Source organism: Rhipicephalus microplus, chromosome X (assembly GCF_043290135.1).
Source record: "Rhipicephalus microplus isolate Deutch F79 chromosome X, USDA_Rmic, whole genome shotgun sequence".
In the NCBI taxonomy this organism is placed as follows: domain Eukaryota; kingdom Metazoa; phylum Arthropoda; class Arachnida; order Ixodida; family Ixodidae; genus Rhipicephalus; species Rhipicephalus microplus.
In genome coordinates, this window is record NC_134710.1 from 384,696,198 (window position 1) to 384,719,592 (window position 23,395).

General features: G+C 43.3%; 1 protein-coding gene across 2 annotated transcripts in view; it reads right to left on the reverse strand.

Annotated features, from left to right (window-relative positions):
• Positions 1-11,909: 11,909 nt before the first annotated feature.
• Ogdh (oxoglutarate dehydrogenase Nc73EF) overlaps positions 11,910-23,395 on the reverse strand; it is a 179,391-nt gene continuing 167,905 nt past the window's right edge. For both annotated transcript variants that reach the window (XM_037413353.2, XM_075880061.1), the window contains 2 exons: positions 12,478-12,632; positions 11,910-12,156 (listed from right to left, as the gene is read on the reverse strand). In XM_037413353.2, coding sequence (XP_037269250.2) covers positions 12,060-12,156; positions 12,478-12,632 — 252 coding nt within the window. In that variant the 3' untranslated portion in view covers positions 11,910-12,059. The remainder of the gene's footprint in view (positions 12,157-12,477; positions 12,633-23,395) is intronic.

The window sequence follows — 23,395 nt, forward strand, 5'->3', positions numbered from 1 at the left end:
GCGGCTGGCGTAGGCTATGACTCTTTCGGCGTCCTCTTGACGCTGAACGAGCACTGCACCGAGCCCAATGTTACTAGCGTCGGTATGGACCTCCGTGTCGGCATCATCATCGAAATGAGCGAGAACGGGCGCTGATTGCATGCGCTGTCGCAGCTCATCAAAAGCTGCTTGTTGCTCGTTTTCCCAGCCAAACGCCGTGTCGTCCCTTGTGAGACGAGTCAGAGGTTCTGCTATCTGTGATAAGCCATGAATGAACTGGCGATAGTAGGCGCACAAACCAAGGAAGCACTGGACGGCTTTCTTATCGACAGGAGCTGGTAATTCGGCAAAAGCGGCAAGGTTGTCCGGATCAGGACGGATTCCTTCGGCGCTAAATACATGTCCAAGAAATTTTAGTTCTTTATAGCCGAAGTGGCACTTCTGTGGCTTTAGTGTGAGGTCCGCCGATCGGATAGCCTCCAGCCCGCTGCGCAGGCGGTGAAGGTGCTGATCGAACGTGGTAGAGAAGACTACCACATCATCAAAGTAGACAAGACAAGTCTTCCACTTGAGCCCTGTGAGGACAGTGTCCATCAATCGCTGGAAAGTTGCCGGCGCTGAACAAAAGCCAAAAGGGAGCACTCGAAATTGGTATAGGCCGTCTGGAGTCACGAAGGCTGTTTTATCACGGCCTCACTGATCTACCTCGATTTGCCAATAACCGCTTTTGAGATCGAGAAAAGTGTAATAATGGGCACGACGAAGTCTATCCAGCGAATCGTCGATACGTGGCAGCGGATACACATCCTTTTTGGTCACGTTGTTAAGCTTTCGGTAGTCGACGCAGAAGCGTAGCGACCCGTCCTTCTTTTTGACAAGTACGACTGGAGACGACCACGGGCTGTTAGATGGTTCAATAACGCCATCGCCAAGCATCTCGCTGACTTGCGTACGTATCGCTTCACGTTCTTTAGCCGACACGCGGTAGGGGTTCTGGTGTATCGGGCGTGCGTCCTCGTACGTGATAATCCTGTGTTGAGTGATAGACGTCTGGCGGATCTTTGAGCAACTTGCGAAGCAAGACCTGTACTCGAACAAGAGCGCTCGTAGCGCAGTCTGGTTATCGGTGGACAGATCAGGATTGATGTCAATATTACTCATTGACGTGTCGGTGGTATCCACTAGTTCTGACGTGAGACTGTTGGTGACGTTTGCTACTTCGTGGGCAAACGCTATCGAAGTGCCACGGAACAGATGTCGATGCTCGTTGCTAAAGTTAGTTTCGAGCAATTCAGATCGGCCATCACGAAGGTGTATTACACTTCTAGCTACACGAATGCCTTGCTGCAGCAGGTGTTCTAAATTTGTCTCGGCCACCACATCGCCATCGCCCAAACCACAGCATGTTACGTCGACTAGAACACTTGCTCGTGGAGGAAGCGTCACGCTCTGTTCAGAAATACGGAGTACGTCGACACGCCTTCCGTCATCCCGCACGTTGATTGCTCGCTGGGCTGAGAACGTCACGCGACGCTCTTGCAGATCAATGATAGCTCCATTTTCCTGTAAAAAGTCAACTCCCAGGATGACGTCACGGGAACATTCGCGTAGAACAAGGCAGCTTGCTACGAATGTATACCCTTGGATCTGTATTCTAGTTGTGCAGGCACCCAGTGGAGTAACCACGTGGCCACCAGCTGTCCGAATCTGCGAGTTGTGCCACGGCGTGATGGCTTTCTTCAGCTGCGTTGTCAGTTTCCCGCTCAGTATGGAATAGTCGGCGCTGGTGTCCACTAACGCATTAACTGCACAACCATCAATTGTCACTGCTATGTCGAGTGAAAGTCGGCCATCTTTTGCAGCAGTATGTGATGTCGGACCGGTTTCTGTACGGTTCTGCGTTAATAAAAGGTCTTCAGTGCTTCGACGTTCAGCGACCCCGCCCCCAGAGGTCGCGTTGGCTAGTTTTCCCGACGTGGGCTGGGAGATCCTGTGGTAGAATACCGCTGGGGCGTTGATGAAAATCGCCTCGGTGATGGCGAGCGCGACTGGCGCCCAGCAGACGGTGGTGCTTGCTGCTGGACGAGGTAGTTTTCGATTTCGCGCGGTCTCTGGCCGTAACGGGGGGGGGGGGGGGCGGTGAGTACGCAGAGAAGCCGCGAAGCCCAAGACGGCGATATGGGCACTGGCGGTACAAGTGATCAGCTTCTCCACAATGAAAGCACAGAGGCCGGCGATCAGGTGTGCGCCAAACATCAGACTTCCGAGGAGACGTGCGCCGATCGTCGACGTACTGAACTGGTGGCACCGAACGATGGGCGACAGGAGCGCCAGGGACAAATGGCAAAAGCGGTGCCGTGTACGTGCCTTCGTAGTACGGTATGTGCTGTGCTGACTGGAGTGCAACAGCAGGAACAGGATGGACGAGTAATGGCGGCGATGCAGCAGGGCGTTTCAAGGCTTCCGCATAGGTTGTCTCACGGCTGTATTCAGCAGGAGCTGGTGCAGCTGTATCAGGAGGCAAGGTGTTCCGGAGGGCCTGGTGCAGCTCATCTTTGATCACAGTTGCAATTAAGCTAACCGTAGGATGAGGTGTTACACCAGCCTTTTGCAACTCTTCACGTACTATATCACGGATGAGTTCACGTAGACGGTCGTTGCTGGTTCTAGTGGCAGTGAAAATGTCGGCAGTAGACATGCCACTGACTTGCCTGTCATATTGGTTGGATCGCTGCTGCAGCATTTTTTCCATTGTCACGGCCTCGGACAAGAACTCCGCGACCGTTTTCGGAGGGCTGCGCACGAGGCCGGCAAAAAGCTGGTCCTTGACACCACGCATCAAGTGACGCAACTTCTTGTCCTCCGTCATTCTTGAATCGGCGCGTCGGAAGAGGCGCTTCATGTCTTCCGACGTACGTGGTCACAGTTTCGTTCGGCAACTGGACGCGGGCCAGAATAGCTCGTTCAGCTCGTTCTTGGCGATCAGCACTGGCATAGGTCTGCAAAAGTCTACGAGAGAATTCGGGCCACGTCGTCAGCTGCTCCTCTCGGTTTTGATACCATGTACGTGCCCCGTCTTCGAGATAGAAATAGACACGACCCAGTTTCGCCGCGTCGTCCCACTGATTCAAGGTGGCTACACGCTCGAAGTCCGCCAACCAGTCCTCAACGTCCTCGTGCTCCATGCCATGGAATGTCGCCAGTGCCCGTGGGCTTTCCAACGTATAGCGGTTCGACGTCGTGCTTCCCGTGCCTGTTGACGAGGTTTGCACCGAAGCGCTGGTCATGTTTGTCGACGTGGTTGGAGCAATATCGTCGATTTCCGGAGGCAATCCCCTGATTCGGCGGCTGGTCCGATGCACGGGAGTATTGATTGGCACTGGACTCGTATCACGGCTTCCTGGGGGGTCTGCAGCATCCGTGAGACTACCCAGCCCTTCCACCAGTTTGTCACAATGAGTCACAAGTACTGGGGGATTTATTAAACCACCGGGTCGCAATCTCTAGGACGATGCGTCAGTCGTGGCTGGCTCTCGAGCAGAGAAGAAGCACGCGATCTTCTTTTTTTCTCCAGATTGAGAGCCGCTCTTGCTGTCGACCCACTACGTGCTGGTGGCAATACTTTCGTATGCAACAGTCAAATCAGTGTAGGGACTCAGAACAGCAATTAAATGCATCACAGAAATGATGACATCAAAAGGTGCTGCCAACCAGGAAGAGGAATCTTACTTGCTTTGAAACACTAATAAAATAGCTTCAAGGCAATGATTACCACTAATTTCTCAGTCATGCGTATATCTATCTTTTCAGTTGATATGAACAACAGAAATGTCTTAGGTTTAAAATTTTGGTGTCACAGTTACCATCAGGGGTCCAATTTGAAACTGTAAAAGCCCCTTTCACAAAGTTTTTAGATACAGAATCAATCATATTGATTTTTATTGATTCATCGAAAAAAATTCAATCAAAAGGTGAAGCACTGACAGTAATGGCAATGTACCAAGCAACCAAATGAGGTAAGGCATGTAGTTTAATCGGTCTGCATACATTATATACTGCTGTAATAGACACTTACTACTTGAGATAGGAGCACAGTATTATGTGTGCATAGCCAACTATTTAAATATTATACGATGACAGCAAATGATTTATCAAAAGGCAACAAAGATGTCCACACATTGCTTTGTTTTTCGTTCAGCAAGTTGCGGCATTTTAGATACCATGAGATTGAAAATTAAATCTGTGGGAACCAGACCTGTATTATTACTGAAACAAGTAATCGATTATAAATACAATGTTTCAGCATAAAGTTTAAGTGATTATTAGTGAATCTGTTAAATTTAGTGTTACTTTCATTTGGATGCTACGTGCCAAACATTTCTTTACCAACTTGCACCAGAAAGGTCATTTTTGACACAGCCTCACCTCAGACAGAACAGCTTGTACTTTTCAAATTGGAATTCGCAATTTTGGAGTGTCATACTTAAGTGCCTGGAATGTTGCAGGCTCAAGAGCAGTCTAGAAACTACGACACTCTGCACACAGGCCTGTAAATGGGCCCTGTAATCTTCTCCAAAGTAACTTTACAATGGTTCACCAAGAGTTTATCGACTCGTGAATTGGTTGCCGCAAAAGTGTCTAGGATTCATTATCATATATGTGCAAAGCTGGAGATTCGTCGCACACTCTGACTGCTTGCTCTCTCTTCCCACCCTGACGAGTGCACTGGAAGCTAAGCAGAGAGGAATGGCACGGGGAAAGAAGTTACATCGCGTCCGCATCATGACCTTGAGTGCTTTTTATTTCTTCAGACATGCAGCCTGGTGGCGAGTGTGCATGCAGGCACATGGCAGCCTCTTGATTAACTATGCAACTCCACCACGGAGGTCTAATAGCTAGGGTACTCGGCTTCTGACCCGCAGGTCGCGGGATCGAATCCCGGCTGCGGCGGCTGCATTTCCAATGGAGGCAGAAATGCTGTAGGCCCGTGTGCTCATATTCGAGTGCACGTTAACCTCTGGGGGTTGGAATTTCGGGAGCCCTCCACTACGACGTCTTTCATAATCGTATGGTGGTTTTGGGACGCTAAGCACCACATATCAATGGATCAACAGTAACTATGCTGCCTGTGATGCTTAAATCAGCCAGTGGCCGTGAGTTTGTGTATATGGCGACACACTTGGGTATATAGGGTCACTTGTCAAGAGAAAAGGGCACAGAGCCTAGCTAAATTTAAGAATTATTTGTAAATTCTATGCTACAATGTTTGGCTCGCATGTTCTCAGGAACTTCGACTACCAATCGGCAGCATTTTTCGACCATGCTGGAACAGTGCTGCGGGGCCTCTTTAAAGTTTCAACAAACTCTAACCATGTGAATTAAGTGCTCAAAGAAATGCTACAAGAGTAGTTACAGTTACGTAGCTCCTCGTACTAGCAGTTTCTCATAAAAAACTGCTGGTGAGCTCATGTATCACTGAGGGTTGCATAGTTTTTGTTATGCCTCTGTGCTACATTCTTCCAAGATGCAACTAAGTTTCACTAATGGGTCATTCCATGCCAAACGTTCCAGCCATTTTGGCGACCATCTCAAATGTATTTGAAAAAAAAATCGTGCTGATTTACTGCATTGAAAACAGTGAAATGGTAGAATATTTACGAAATGAGAAAAATTTTTGGTCACGTGGCTGTCTTCTGAACTTCCCAGAATGTAGTTTCGATGTTGTTAGTGGAAAAATTTATTTTAAGAGTACCGCTGCTTCTTTCTATACAAAAGTTAGTCTACATGTTAAGCAAAGGTTCTTGTGTAAGGTGTTCGAAACTCAGTAATATTATTGCAATTTTTCTGGCACATATGCATCCAAGAATTTAGGTAAAATGTGTTATGTTTGTATTTATTCTACTGCAATACTCCACTTTGTTTGAATACCAGAGTAGTGAATACTTACAACAGAGAAGGTATCTTTTGAGGAAAAAAATATCTTTAGACCTCTCAAGCTACTAAACTTTACCAAAAAAAAAACACAATTTTGTCAAAATCATCATTTTTGTGCATATTGAGACGCAATATGCATCATGCAAACGATCAATTAAAAATCAGCATTATACTTAAATCTAAAGCAAATAAACAGTTATTTTCATGTGGCAAATCTTGCCATTACATTTTTTGTTTTAAGGAAGAAAATTTTTGAAATTTTCCACAGGCGGTAATGGGGAATTTTAAGATGGCAGCTGTCGCATGAAAAATGGGAAGATAGGTGCCAATGGGAAAGTTCAAAAATTATTTTCTTCCTGAAAACAAAAAAGTATAGTGATAAAATTTACCATATAAAAAGAACTGCTCCTTGCTTTTGATTTCGGCATAAAGGTGATTTTTAATTGGACCACCACATCATGCAAATTGTGTCTCAATATGAAAAAAAAAATGACGATTTTGCAAAATTTGTGATCTTTTCTCGCAAAGTTTAGCTTGAGGGGTCCAAAAATATTTTTCCTCAAAATATACTTTCTTTGGAGTAAGTATTTACTGCTTAGATATTCATATAAAGTGCAGTATTTCAATAGAAAAAAATGCAACCATAACTTATTTTGGCTAAATTCGTGGAGGCGTATGTGCCACTAAAACGGCATTAATATTACTGAGCTTCAAACACCTTACACAAGCACGTTAACTTAACATGTAGACCAAATTTGGTTTAGAAAGAAGAAGTGGTATTTAAAAAAAAATTTTCCACAAGCAACAGCCCAACGACATTCCAGGAAGTTCAGAATGCAGCCACATAACAAAAAAGTTGTTTCTCTACGAAATATTCTAGGAGTTCACCATTTTCAATGGAGTAAATCGGTACGATTTTTTTCGAATACATTTGAGATGGTGGCCAAAATGGCGGGGACGTTTGGCATGGAATGACCTTAGGGGGAGATGCGGGTCAAAAAAACTAGTTTTTTTATCAAAATTACGGATTTTTTATTTTTGCCTGTTTTGATAAGATTGCTACCTCTACTATTATGAAAAAAAATACAGGTTGAGACTTAACTGGAAATACTTTAAAATTGCATCTGAAGAGCACAAAGTGCCTTTTATGAGGTCCAGAGCACCTTGCCGCCAATAATGCGCCGCCGCTCGCCATTGTTGATCGCATGAGCCGAAGAGTCGAGTCTCACTCTTCAAATAACAATTTTCTTCGCTGATGCAGCGCAAGAAATATTAAAAAGATGCTTGCTTCTGTGCGTTTTTCAAGCACCGCGGCTGGCTTATCACGTGGTACGAATCGGGGGACAACCATTGGCCGCGGTGTGCCTGCATGTACTGTGAAGCCTATTTGCGGGGTCCATGTCTTGTCGAGCAGCACAGATGAACAATGCTTTTCTCGTGTAATTATCTCCGTTATGAATGAAAGAAGCCATTGCTCCCAAGTGGAAGCCGTTGTGTGGCGCGCTCTGTATGAATAAGGCTACGAGCAGCTGGTCCGATTTGCGGCCGTTGTTGGCTTGCAAAAGCCAATGCATCAAAAATCATTCACACCCATTAGATGGAAAGTTTGTGATGTGGCAATGGATGACGTCAGCGCCAATCTTGTGAGGTCGAAAGAGCTCGAAGTAAGGAAACTTGGCATGGACGACATTGCCATTACGTACGGCGGTATGTGGTACAGACATGGCCGCAAGATGGCATGACACTGGACTTAGTTTGGATTTCGCAGTCCTGTCGAACTTCTTCCTAGCTTGCAGTTGGCACATGGCTCTCCCAGATGGAGCGGAAGTTTGGCAAGCGTTTCATGGCCCCATCTGTGAGCGAAATATCCGTGAGAATTCGGCTTGAAAAAGCCGAGAGGGACAAACTTATGGTGCTGGCGTATTTTAGTGGCAGTGGCCACTACAAGAAAGATTGTTCTTTTGGTTATCAAATTTAATCAGATCTAATGATATCTTTCATAAATAAAAACTCAATTTTAACTTTAAAACTCATTTTTCTCAAAACACAAACTTTGCCATTTTCTTAATGTGCCCCTCCTTTCTCGAGCACTTCTAGCGCTCGGATCTACATGGAATTTTGCCGAAATTTTTTCTAAAGTATGACGAATGCAATTATTTAGTTTAATTTTTAATATTTTATTGTATAATAAAGAAATTGTATGTAGACCTTTACTAGGGTAGGTGAAATATGAACTTTTTGCGTCTATTATTTTTCATGCCTATTACATATTTTTTATGTGCTTCTTAATTAGTTATTTGCATCCTAAGCTTTATTTCGAACATTATGAACTATGAATGGTAAAAAATTACGGAAGTTCAGGAATGAAAAGAGGGGGTGGGGGCAAAAGGATTAAGGTTTTTCACTTTGTCTGACGCAGAGCTAAAACTTTGCATTTTGCAAAAAATATTCAAAATCAGCATAAAAAAGTTCCATAAACAGCTCAAGTTTCATTGCTCTAGAGTGAATATTAAAAAAAAAAGGGTCTTCGAGTAGCATCTCCCCTTAATGTCAGATGGCGAAATTCAAGAACAAAGGTCAGAAGCTGCTGAATGAAAACGAAAAAGTGAAACGATGATGGAATCGCCACATGTGATGCAGATGAAACAGAGAACCATAGGAAGAATATTCGTGAGCTCAGCCAAGCATGGCCAAGTTGATTAGAGGTTGATACTCGTGCTTTTTACTCAATTAAACAGCTCGCTACACAACATGCAATTACCCCCTCGTATACATCAACTTTTGAGATAAAACTACTCACTATGCACACACAATTGAGATAGGGTGTAAAAGCAAGGATGCATAGGAACTAATGGAGGCTTATCTCACAAAAAAAAGGTGCCCCCATGAGTGGAAACTCAATATTGATGTATAGCTACGACAGTTCCTTCCCAAATCATGCTGCTGAGTAGCAATAGGTTCTGTTCCCTTCTATCTGTGCAATAGTCCAAATAGTGCCCTTGTGCAAACATAAAAAGTGAAATTGCTTTCGGTCAAAAAGGCGAGACGAAAGACTGGTAATCACTTTGCTTCATTTAACAATATGAACAAAGTACAGTAGACTCTCAGTAAATGGAAATCTGTTGAGCGGAACTACTGTTTAAACGGAACAATTGCCTCTGCAATGCTTGGTTTCGGGCTTGTATTCTGCACCCATGTTCAGCTTTCAGTAAACGGAACTCCTGTTAAATAAAACATGTTTTCCTGGTCCCTTCAGGTTCCATTTACTGAGAGTCTACTGTACATGTGAGCAGTTTTTCAGCACTATCACCGAGGTTGCTTTGTTTTTATGCCGGTTTAAAGGGACAGCATAACAGTGAGTTGAGTATGCCTTTTCACTCTGACAGATAGTACCGCTGCAAACCACACCAGTACTCATTTATGTGGTTAATTTCTTGATGCAAAACTTCTTTGAAATCAATGAGCCTGAATCAAACTTGAAGGTAAACACTTTTACTCCAGGAACACAATGACCAACTTTAAAGCGATAACGGAGTACTAAAAGTTTGCCTAGTTTCGAAAATGCGGCTTTGTGCACAAGAGCCTGGAGATGAGACCACGAGGGCCACAATTTTCAATACGAAAGAAAGCAGCAGTTTGAATAAGATTAGCTGCACCTTCCAACAGTTGTACCCTTGCTAAAACACAGACGGGACAAAGCTGTGACATGCAAAAATGCAATTTCTATTACAACAAAAAGCAAAAAAAAAGATTGAAGACATTACATAATGGAAAATAACGGCTTAAATAACGATGCATACATTGTGACAAAATACAAAGTCAAAACTAATTGCAGTCAACAGTGCTTGACATGCTCAGGTAACAGTGGGACAAGACATAATTAAGGACAAGTGAAATCGCACCTTTTAATACACAGTCATTCAATGTTGCTTCAGTGCTCTGCAGTACCGCATGCAGTTCTGCATGCAGCCAGAAACTCAATGCACTACAGTGAAAAAACAGTACAGCAAAGACTAATTTTTTAAAGCACAAGACAGCAAGGTACTGATGCGATGACAATTTCAAGTCAAACATCATTAAAGTCTGAAATCACTAAGAAGTGACCACGCATCACTGAACCACTGGCTTTACTGTGATTTAGGCAGAGTTGCACAATTTCAGCAATGGCATAAGTGTTCAAAAACTGCTAATTCCTTTTAGCTTCCAGACATCTGATTTACATACATAATTTGATGAAATTATTAAACAGGGCAAGTCACACTCTGATAATGAATCAAACAAAAGAGCTACCATGATTATAACAACACCATTATCACCATAAAAAGCCTGCTGTACTCCAGCACTGAATGTTTAACACAGTTGTGTGTAGGGCCACATTGTTTTCCTGCGCATTTAAATATGTACAACAAGGCTTATATTTTGTCGTACAAAAACAGCGGCAAAAACTTTCCTCAGCACAATCTCACAAAGACCTTCCGTAACGACTTTCACAGCAACGAACAAGCGTTATTATTACACTTTAGCAGAGTCCAGTATATATTTGCTCTTCCTTCAACTACATAGAGAATCAGAGAAAGTCTAATCACTGGCTTACACTTTCAATGCAAGAGCTGTGCTTCTAGCACTAACAAAGTATGTTCTCTTCTGTGAGCACTTTCTGCCTGACCTTCGCAACCTTGCAATGCAGCCTTCAGTCATGACCAAAATAAAGGGGCAAGTAGTCCAGTGAACATTGTATAAGCTCGTACGTACCTTGCATCCATACTGTGAATATATTTCAAAACAGTGCACAGTACTCTAACACATGTATGTATAATATCATTTACAATTACACACCCAAATTATCCGGAAGTTTGTCAATGACAAGTAACCGCTTCATATATTATCTGGCACAACATAGCAATAACGTTACTGAAATACGTAGGGAGATGTATGTACAACAACATTTGCTTAAAAAAAGTGCGGTACTACAGCATTACATTTAATAAACGTGGCAATAATAAGAACTAATTCGAATACAGGCTACATGCCTAAAAGCAAGCCATTCTTATGAAATGACTGGATATTATACAGCAGTAGTTAAAAGCCATGTGCATTTGCTAAGAAACTGTGCACTGTGCAACAATCATTGCAGTCTTGGAAAAGAACCATTTGAAATAGTATTTGCATACACTCTTCTAGTGAAAAGGAGGTCCCATTGCAGTCTGATTTCGGGACCTCTTTTTGTGCATTACAACCACATAAAGTTTTTACAAATTACAACAAAATTATTTTTCATTCTTCGAGACACTGATAGGTGTTGGTTTTTCATATATATAATCAAAAGAAATGAATATTTGATTAATCATTCAAATTGCGAATTATCCTATCAAATGTGAACAAAAAAAGCTTGGTCTAATAAGCTTATCTTCTAAATTTCAAATATTCATATGCTAACAAAAACAAAATTGTTTGCTGGCAATGAATTCAGGATCACACATAACAGCGCAGCCGGAAGAAACACATTTGCTGCATAACAAAGGCACCACCATATACCAATGTAAGCCAGCAACAACATCCGGCCGGAGCATGTGTGAATGCTTCGTTTTGAAAAGTTGTGCATAACGTTGTGTACGAACTGTAGGCATGTTAAATTTCCACTGGAGCTGTGACAATGCACACGTGTTGAAGGGACAAGTTAGCATGACAAGAGACTGCAGAACAAAGAAGCACAATGAAAAACAATACAAAACAATGTTAACACAACATTAAATAAGACTGCTGTTTTCATCTTATACCTTGCTCCTGATAAACACTCCTATCAAGCATTTGAAAGTAAATAAAATGAAGCTAAACTGTTAGAACAGTACACAAGAGTTCAGCTGCACAGTAGGCTTAGCTGTTTAGGATATCAGATCTACTTTATAGCGCGCAGTGCAGAGCTAGCAAAAACCCCTGTGATTGCCAAGACGTGCTGGTGCCATCTGTGCAATCTGAAGCAACATGAAAGGCCAATATTCTAGAAATGCAAGGTGCAGGCTTTAATTACAAAAGAGTGGGCAGACAATGGTAAATTCGTCGTTCAACTCTATGTCTTGGTTTGGTTTGGTTTTAGATATAAAGCTTCTGCTCCGTCTTCTGGCCCAATTTCAAATAAGACAATACGCTCAAGCCAAACTGTCACTGAGGAGCCTCTCACACTCTTTCTTGTGCACATGCTTGCTACCCGTCGCCGTTGATGGAGAGACAGCACGGCCAACATACCTGTGAAATGCACAAAGATAGTCTCTTAGGGTCCGAATTAAGAATCATACTAGCAACAGTCAATGTGGGAATGAATAACTCATTCGTTTATATATAGAACACTACACAATGCAAAGTACATTCAATGAGTCAAAAAAAAAAAAAAAAAGGTAACACTTGGTGCCCTATTGAGCATTGACAAAGACTGCCAAGCTTCCCAATTTACATGGAATGTGTACATGCGGAGTCATAGCCCGGCTGCAATCTTGACATCCAGCAGTTCCCCCCTCTCCCCTCGACTTAATTCATACCAATGGCAGAGTGACAAGAATGGTTACTTACTGGATGGCTTTCTGATGAGCAACCACAGTCTGAAGCCGTGGCTGCACAAAGGACCAGAAGCCTTGATTCTTGTGTTCCTCCTGAACCCAGAAGATCTCGGCGTTGGGATACCGGTCAATCTCCTGTTTCACCAGGTCAAATGGGAATGGGCAGAGCTGCGCAGGAAAAAAACATGTCAGCCGCACCTATACCCTAGTTGTGCATTAGATCACTTACACGGTCTGTCTTTCTGTGTCCTTTCTACTGTATCATTAGCGTTGCATACTTAAACTGGCTACTTAGATGTGTGCACTTTTTTTTTTGACACGAACATTCTGCTGAAACCTTAGCACAGTTTCATACATGCTCACATGAATTACTGAGTAACTATGAATGAAACTTGCCAGCAAAAGAAACACTTAAAAAAATAAACCCATGAATTATATAAAAAAGTTTATTACGAATTGCTGTAAATGTCCTGTTTTCTTTATTTTTACTGCATTCAATGCCTATGACAGCGTTAATTATAACATTGTGCGTCTTTAGTACATTTCATCACCATTCAGTGATGCTGCCGAGGTCTTAATATGGAGCAATTTTGAGAGCAGCAAAAATTTTTATTTTGGAGCACTTTGGAGCAGGAGCACTCTGAAGCAGCTAACTTCACACTAAAGCTGTGCGCCGCCGTCGCTGCCCGTTTTTGCTCACGCCGTTCGCGCCGCCGCTGAAGTTCTGAGAGAAACCACGCTGCCGCCGCCGCCGGACAATATTTTTCGGCGTGCCGCCGTTTGTCTAATTTTCACCCGAGAACAGAATCTGGACAGAAAATACATCAATTCACGTGTTTTTCTGCAGCTTTAAGATTTCTGAGAGCAGCATTTACTTTTTTTGTTTCCGTGTTTGGATGCGCTGTATATGTAGGGCCCTAAAACAGCTTCTGAAGATACACAGTCGAGCATGTTATTTTCTCTTGGTGTTTATCGCTCTTTTAGCACCCTTTGTGACGTCAGAACAGTGATTCACATGACACAACGAGGGAACATACTCTAGAATGGTCCATATACGAGAAATATGAGTTGTAAATTGTTTTCTTCCCTGCTTTGCCACGCATTCACCACCCGCCACCCCCGTTCTTCCTTGCGTCTCGCAGGATTATCATGCGTGATGAACTTGTGATTTCACTGCATTTTGTGAGTTTTCCATTGTCCGAATGCAAATAAAAAGAGTGTAGCCGACAAGTTAAAAATTCTGAAAGACTAAACGCTTAGCGCTCACATCGCACACATACTTTATGAAGACATAAATGTCGAAGAGCCTGCAACACTTTTAGTAAAGAGAGTATACCGTATTTACTCGCATAATCCTCGCACTTTTTTTTGCCAGAAAACCGATGCAAAGTTGGGGGTGCGAGAATTACGTGGGGAAAACTTTCCACGAAAACGCAGAGAGCGAAAAAGAAAACGAAGTGGCCGCAAATCGGGATTCTCACACCAGCAACTTACAGCAAGCTTTAAAAAGTACTAATAAGAACTTACCTCAACAATAAAAGCAGAGGTTCAACACAAGGCAAGATTTATTTGAGACACAAAAAGAGGAAGCAAATAGTCGAGAATTAGAATACTATACGTGAAGCTTGTGGACATTGCGGGCGTAGCGGTAGCGGTCGGCGCTCAACAGGAGCCCTCAAACGGTAAGCGTAGGACGTCAGTATTGGGCTACTGGCTCTTTAACAGAATCGTCCGCAGTTTCTTTCTGAAGAAATAAAGTTTACCATCAATCCCAGTTTTAGGCACACGGCAGGCCCAACGCGTCTTGGTGGCTTTCAGCTGCCGTCATCAGTAGCGAACACAAAACTCCTAGACTTCGAAGGGCCTACCGGCGGCCCTGTTGACGTTGTTTAGCGCATGAACTATCACTTGCAACTTGAAGCAGCCATACGGCTTCAGTATCGCCCCATAACGTGCCAAGATTCCTGACGCAACATACAAAACACGCTGCAACGCGCACTGACCACTTCGGCTTGGCTTGGATTGAATTGAATCTCCGTGCAATAGTACCCTTGATGCCTAAGAGATGGCGCTCGATGGCGCGCGCTATCATCATCAATGGCTGGAACGAGCAGACAACATTATTGCTGCAGTTTTCGGGGGTGCGATAATTACTCGAGGAAAAAAAAACTTATTTTTTCTTGGACGATGTGGGGGGTGCGAGAATTATGCGAGTGCGAGGATTACGCGAGTAAATACGGTAGTCCAGTGTAATCGAGAACGATACCAAAAAAAAAGGCTCTGAATTATTTCATTCTCTGAATTATTCACAGCGAAGACAACGCAGCTCACCATAACAAAGATCAGTCTGCTTGAACAGGTTTTGTATATATATTTTTTTTATTGCGAGAAGAACTGCATGAACACTGTCTACAGGCTTTCATCATCTCCGTCATGTTTCGTATAAAGTCCAAATAAATTACTTTTGTAGGCACACTATGCTGTTCCGGCGGATAAAATCTCACAAGAGCTATAGCGAAGAACACTGCTGAAGCATAGATGAAACAAGCTGCCAATCTCCATCACTTAGAGCGCACACGATAACATCACTCCGTGTGCGATGTCTACCGTCGAGCGCTCTTCAAACGAAAAGGAAGCCCTGTCTGTCTTTTGCTGGACGAAGCAGTACGAAAGAATAAGGCTGCGTAGCTCGATCCACATCTGTGAACTTTGAATATAAGCACGTGGTCGCGAGCACTGGTGCCAATTTAGCGGATTTCCCGCTAAATCTGGCGGATTTTATTTTATTTCGACGGGAAAAAAATCAATCTAGCGGCTAGCGGATTTTCTGACGGGCCATTTTTGTACATAGCGGATTTCTGTCGGATACCTCACGCAGTGGACCAATTCAAAATCGCCCTGCAAGAAACCATTCCCGTTTTCTCTAAAAATGCGGAAATTGTTTAACTTCAGAGGCTCCTGTTCACTTGCTCCGCCTATCTCAGCAAACAAATCCGTGAGGTTTCAAAGCGGCGATCGCTTTCCAAGTAATAAACAACGGACGAGCTGCGATGCACCAATCTGTGGACTCTGCGCGCCCCCTGCCGCTTGCCGTGCAAACAGTGAGTCCGCTATCGTGCAGGGAGCGGGCTCGCTGTTTGCACCGCAAGCGGCAGGGGGCGCCTGTAGTCCCAATGGGAAGCGAAGCGATTGGCGAAGTAGCCACCCAGTTGTTTTTTTGCGTTCGAAGTTGCAGAGAACAAAGGAAGACGTCCAACTGCTTTGTGTCGAAAAACGGTTCTGTTTATTCTCCGTGTAACCTGACTCCCCTTCCTCTTGAGTTATGCCGAAAGTGGTATATTCGCAGAAGTTCAGGACGGAGTGGTTAAAGGATCCCTTACTCAGCAAATGGCTGGAGTGCAAAGCGTCTGCTGATGGAAAACAAGTTGCGGCGTGCAAGCACTGCGGCTGTCAACTAGGCAGCAGATATTCGGACCTGAAAGCTCATGCGAACACCAAGAAGCATAGGGAACTGGCTGGCAGTTCTTTGATTCAGAAGCAACTGGGCTTCACTACAAAAAGGCAAGTCCAACCAGGGAATGCCGCTGAGGGCAGAACTGCTCTATTTATCGCCGAACATTCTTCAATTATGACTGCCGATCACTTGTGCCAACTCTATAAGAAGTCGTTTCCTGACAGCGAAGCTGCAAGAGCGTATCAAATGCGCCGCTCCAAGTGCGCTTCCGTGATTAAGAACGTTCTTGGCCCACACTTCAAGGCGGATCTGGCACAGGACATTGGCGACAGCTATTACAGCTTGATCATAGATGAGTCGACCGACATCAGTGTCACAAAATTCCTTGCCATTTCTATCATCTATCACAGTGTCACCAAGTCAAGGATCATAACCACATTCCTTAACTTGTGCACCTTGGAAGTGTGCACGGCAGATGGAATTGTGGCGGCCGTGAAATCCACTCTGATGGAGTACCGTCTTAAACTGGAAAGGATGAGAGGCGTAGGGACAGACAACGCTAGCGTTATGACGGGTATCAATAATGGCGTTCATCGGAAGTTGAAAGCTGAGGCTCCCCACCTCGTACTGATACGCTGCGTCTGCCACTCTTTGCAGCTAGCCACGTCGGCTGCTACGGCGGAAGCATTGCCGAGAATCTTAGAATACCTAATAAGCGAAACGTACAACTGGTTCGCAAGATCCCCTGCCCGGCAAATGGCGTACAAGAAGCTCTACGGTCTGATGAATGACGGCGATGAACCACTGAAGATTGTGCAAGCGTGCAGGACGCGATGGCTATCCCTCGAAATAGCCGTATCGAGGGTCGTAGACCAGTGGACCGAATTGAAGGCGCACTTCGAGATTGCAAGGCGCACTGAAAAGTGCTATGCGGCAGAGGTGCTGTATGGTATGTACGAAAACCAGATCAATCTGGGGTACTTGCTTTTTTTGAGACCGATTCTGACAGATGTTCAGAAGGTTAACAAGGCATTCGAGGCGAAAAATGCGGATCAAACAAAGCTGCTGAAAGACCTCATGACTTTGCTTTCAAGCTTGGTTGAAAAAGTCGTAATTCCGACAGAGAAGATTGACGTTTTGACGTGCAGACTTGAGGACCACTTGAATCCCAAGCCATATCTGGGCTACCTGTTTGAGACGTACGTTGACAACATGAAAGCTCAGAAGACCGACGAGTTCTCTGTCGCAGATGAAGCTGTGATGCGAGAAAGCTGCATAAGGTTTATTACCACGCTAGTAGATCAAATCAGACAGCGACTTCCCGACAACATCACAGTTCTCCAGAAAACATCACTCTTATCGGTCAAAAACGCTTTGTGCGTCGTGAAGGAGCCATTGATTCCTCTGCTGGAAGCAATGGCAGTGCCCCCTGAAACGATCGAAAAAATTCAAAACCAGTGGGGCAAAATCACCCTCCTGGACTGGAAGCAAATATCGTCCACGCAGTCGTTCTGGTGTGAAGTTGACTCCTATAAGGACGCCTGCGGCGAAAACTCGTTCGCCGAGCTGGCCGGATTTGCCATGTCGATGCTCGTGCTGCCGTATTCAAATGCCGAAGTAGAGAGGACATTTAGTCAGCTCAACATAGTAAAATCCAAGCTGAGGAACAAGCTGAAGCCTGAAACAACAAATGCCATCCTCGTCGTAAGAGCGGGGCTGAAGCGACACCAGAAAAGTTGTTTTGATTACGAACTTCCCGCGGCAGTTGTTAGTGCAATCGGGACATCTGCAACGTATGTGCAACCAAGTCACCTGTCTGGTCCCTCAACAAGTACCAGCGGTCCTGTGGAGATGGTGTCAGACGACAACAGCGGCGACGAAGACCTCGATGTGTTTTTCGTTGACCTGTGAGTTTTTTTTTATCAGTGTGAACATTTATAACTTTTACCCTCATCTGTGATGAGGTTCACATATGACGACGACCGCAGCACTGAAGCCTCAAGTGTTCTAGTTAGACTCCTTGAACGACTATTCGTGGCAATATGTTATTTCAGCTCTCGAAGTTTTGGGGAGCTTTTGAGAATGATAAAGGTATTTATCATATGAAATTGCAGTGTTTTTTGAATAAAATAGGCCCTAGCGGGAAATTTAGCGGATATGTTTTAGAATCTAGCGGAATCTGGCGGATTTTTCATTTCCTTTTAGCGGATGTCTGACGTTCAGCGATGGCAACACTGGTCGCGAGTGCTAGCATGGACTACCGGGTTCGCTATTTCAGCAGGCTTCAGTGAACGGCTCATTTACCCTTCTACACGCTATGATATCACTGCACGAACCCTGCTTATTTTCCCTGAAGCAGCAATATTGCGATATAGTACTAGCGTTTTACAGTTTCGCGAGATCATATGAAAAAGAGTTAAGGGGGCAGACTGGCCTTTGGAACAAAAAAGTGACAAAAAATTTAATTGTTTAAAATTGACATATTTGGTTTCATCATCATCATCATCAGCCTGACTACGTCCACTGCAGGACAAAGGCCTCTCCCATGTTCCGCCAGTTAACCCGGTCCTGTGCTTGCTGCTGCCAACCTAACCTTCTGTCTCCCCCTAACCCGCTTCCCTTCTCTGGGAATCCAGTTAGTTACCCTTAATGACCAGCGGTTATCCTGTCTACGCGCTACATGCCCGGCTCATGTCCATTTCCTCTTCTTTATTTCAACTATGATATCCTTAACCCCCGTTTGTCCCCTAATCCACTCTGCTCTCTTCTTGTCTCTTAAGGTTACACCTACCATTTTCTTTCCATTGCTCGCTGCGTCGTCCTCAATTTAAGCTGAACCCTCTTTGTAAGTCTCCAGGTTTCTGCTCCGTAGCTAAGTACCGGCAAGATACAGCTGTTATATACCTTCCTCTTGAGGGATAGTGGCAATCTACCTGTCATAACTTAAAAGTGCTTGCCGAATGAGCTCCACCCCATTCTTATTCTTCTAGTTACTTCAATCTCATGGTTAGGCTCTGCGGTTATTACCTGCCCTAAGTAGACATAGTCTTTTACAACTTCAAGTGCACTATTACCTATCTCGAAGCGCTGCTCCTTTCCGAGGTTGTTGTACATTACTTCCGTTTTCTGTAGATTAATTTTAAGACACACCTTTCTGCTCTCCTTGTCCAACTCCGTAATCATGAGTTGCGATTCGTCCCCTGAGTTACTCAGCAATGCAATGTCATCGGCGCAGCGCAAGTTACTAAGGTATTCTCCATTAACTCTTATCCCTAACTGTTCCCATTCTAGGCTTCTGAAAACCTCCTGTAAGCACGCGGTAAATAGCAATCGGGAGATTGTGTCCCCCTGCCTTACACCCTTCTGGATTGGTATTCTGTTGCTTTCTTTATGAAGCACTATGGTAGCACTATGAAGCACTATGGTATATTTGGTTTATGCAAGTATTTTTCTATCTCTCTACAAATTTTCGCACACCAGGAAGTGGTAAATTTCTTGTAATGTCATTCTAACTGTCCAGATTCTTGGTGCTGTTAACATGCAGAAACTGCGAAAAAATAGGGAACCGACTAAGACACTTTTTTATAATTTGTCGGCACCTGTGTTGGAAGCGAATTTATGTGTTAGAAACGAATTTATGAGCACCTTTATGAGGATTGCAAAACCTGCACACAATGATTGTTGCTTTTTGAAAAAACTATGTTTTCAGTTTTTTTCTATTTTTCTCAAGAAAGTAAATTTACGACTGTTCAATTTTGAGGCCTCAATATCTCTGCAGCTAGGACAGGTACAACAATAATTCTTTTTGCAATGGAAACCTATATGTATGTAGAATGCAAGTATGGGAGCAGAATTTATAGCACATGCCTGTTTATTTAATTAGTCATAGGAATTGTCACACAATTCTAACTGCCTATGAAAATGAATAATTCATTTTGCTGTAAAATAACCAAGAAAAGCCTAAAAACAAAAAGCTCTTGCATACTTTCAATCTATAGTCATTGGTCTATGTTGGCATATCTTAAATATCACTTTTAATTAAGCACTTTTTTTTTCTATGGAGGCCTTAAACAAAAGGGGGTGAAGTTAAGTCATCTCAAGAACAAGATGAGTTACAAGCAAACTAATTAAATATTTGAAATCAGCAGAGAAAACTGCATAAGTTTGTGCAGTTTGATCAAAATCACTGAAGAAATAAAAAAAAAAGTCTAAGACCGGTCTGCCCCCTTAACTGCAGCCTAAGTTCATACGGGACTCCGAGCTCCTATCACACGGTGTAAAATGTGAAGTCGAAGGGTTTTTTGGCCACAACACTGTTTATGTCACCTAAAACTTAGCGTGTTATTGTCAAAGATCTGAGATCAAAACTGTTTTGAACTTAAGTTGATGACACTTCCGTAGTGCACACTTTAGCCTCATCTTTTGAGGAATTTGAATGTTTTAGCGAAATTTTCAATCTAGATGCACTCCTTCTTAAGTTTTGTGACAATGCGTATCAAAGTTTGTGCCACAACAATATTTTCAGTGGAAGCAAATACACCCATGCTAACAGAAAGATATAATCCATCTCAGCCGTCGCATAAAGCGCTTACGTAAGAATCATCATCCCAAGTGTAATGATGATGCTTCTTAAAGCGCTTACGTAAGAATCATCATCCCAAGTGTAATGATGATGCTTCTTAAAGCGCTTACGTAAGAATCATCATCCCAAGTGTAATGATAATGCTTCTTGAGTTAATGCATTGAAAGGTAAACAGAACCTAAAATCAAGAGGCTAAGAACTATTACCTTAGCAATGCCTTCACTACACTTATGAAAAAAACTTCACCGAGGTCCGAAAGGCCAATGAGTCCTGCATAATCTATCCCCTCAGTGTCTATGCTTGATCCTCAAATCCGGAAGCTATAGCGATTTCCTTTAACAATTACTTCAAATCTGTTTATTTTTCTACCAACCGCGGCTTCACTTCTTGATTTTCCGTTTTCCTCGTGCAGCAAACTATCTGCTCTTCCTAATCTTGAATTGCGCTTCTCTGAAGTGCATAACCTTACAGTAATTTTGAATTTACGATACACTCCGACCCAGACGGTATGCCAGATATATTTCAAAAATGGTACTCAGTATGGCGTGCTAAATATTTTACTGTAGTATTTAAAAAAGTTAATCTATGCAAGAGTTCTCCAACTGCAGGAATTAGCAAACGTTGTGCCCGAAGTCCGGAAATAAGAAAATAGCAAATTGTAGGCTAGTATCTTTCTATACCAGCTTCACACTTTTGCATCAACAAATACACGTACAATACCTGCACGTGCACAACCTATTTGCCCCATTGCTACACAGTTACTTGAATTCAGGCACGGCATTTTTGCTTCCCTTAATGACCGAAGACAGAATTGTGCCACATTTATTGACCATTCTAAGGATTTTCACACAGTTTGCTATGCGAAACTTCTAGTTTGTTCACAATTTTCGCGACAACAAGCTGATTGATTGCATAGCAAATTACTTGCAATTGCACACAAAATTTGTTACGTTTAACCACGCAAAGTCATCTAACGTGCATAAACATCAGGAAGAGGCCACAAGGCTTGGTGCTTCATCCTCTTTGGTTTATTATTTATTTATTTAGCAAAGATTACAGTAACACCCAAAGTAAACTTGAAGTGTATGAAGACGACTGCTTGCGTTATCTGCAAATTCATCTCTAAAACTAAAGATCAAGATCTACTGATTACTGTTTTTTTTTCGTCATTTTGTAACAGGAGTGAAATCTGGCAATTGTCTTGTAACTGCGAAAATACTGTAGTCACGAAGTTTTCAAATAAGAAATGGCCTCTTCATTTTACATATACTAATGACGGTGTAGCTCTAGGGCGTGCCACGAAATTTATATACATTGTTGTAACTCTCCAACCAACCTAAAATGGGACCGTATTTCGGAACAGTAGAACATCTTCGAAAACATTGGTATCTCCGACACACATTAAGCAACTAGGCAAAAAGGATGCGGACTGACAGCACATAACGTTTTGGCCAAACACGGATAAGCATTTGTTATTTCGTAACCCGATAACAGACATGACAGAGCTATCATAGAATATTTTACAGCGCAACAAGTTAGAGATTAACTGCGCTGTGTCCCTTCTCTCTCCGTCGCTAACCCGCTGCGCTGTGAAATATTCTAATATGAACATCTACTAACTCACAATTCTGCTTCAGCATAATATAGCTATGTGAAAGTCTATTAAAAAAATCAATAAGGTTCATATTTTGTCACTATAACCAGCGTTTCTTGTATACACTTCACATGTGCATTTTTTATCGCTGCAGCCCCTCTCCAACATCGGTGCACTTGCAATCGTGTCATCTTCCTCCGTAAATAAGATGATTTCCCATAAGTCCACTATTTTAGCACCCATATCCTTCGTTGCATCTTTTGCACATCGTACCCGGTCATTTGATTTTACCAATATTGTGCCCGGTAGATCAATTAGGAATTTTTTCATATTATTTTGTTTGTTGTTTGATCTTCTGCAGAACGTGCTTTTTTGGAATCAGCTTGATGGGTACCTGTGCAGACTCGGTTGTGAGCAATTGAAAAAAAAAAAAAGACTTGCGTGAACATGTATTTCGTTAAATTGCATTTTTGAAGGTGCTGAGCATTTGTATTCACACAAGCTATGTTTCGAAAACTGAAAGAGCAGTATTTGTAAATAAACAGCATTAAAGGGCCACTCACCAGGTTTGACAATTTTGAGCTGACAAGCTCAATGCGTAGATTAGGCATTCGCGGTCACGTCTGCCAAAATTTGGAATGCCACGTGCCCCGGAAATGGATGAAATTTCAAGATGAACGCTGCTCCCTCTTACTTTTGCGGACGCGCGCCCAGAGAATGAGGGCATGACGTGCACGTATAAATAGCCCTACGTACAAGGCAAAGCAGTGACGTTGCCGACAGTGGCACGTGACATGTCGAAAACTATTCAACAGGACATGCGTAGTTTATGTATTAGTTGCTTGAAGGGACTATAAAATCTCTAGATAAATACTGACACCCAATAAGGGAATATGAGCGTTCTTTCTTTTTAAATTTTTTGCCCGTGAATTGCAATAAGATGCGGGGCTAATGTATCAGCGTTTGTGTGCCCGCGGTCAGCACATCGCGCTGAGGACAGCCGTGTAACGCTCCTACCCGTTCACGCACTCATTGTGCTCATCTATTCTACCGAGTCTAAGCCAGCGTTTTCAAGCCGTCCCGCAGAAACAGGCAGTAGACCACAAAAGAGCGCTGGTGAAAAAAAAAAAAAAAAAAAAAAAAAAAAAAAAAAAAAAAACCGCTCGCGTGCACGGGGGTTGGGCATGTTTGAGCACATCATGCACACGTGACCTCTTGGCCGGATGCCGGAGAGGGCAGGGAAGAGATTTGGCTTGCGAAAGCTATGCGCAGGAGCGGCAAGGGTTTCAAGCTCGTCTCAT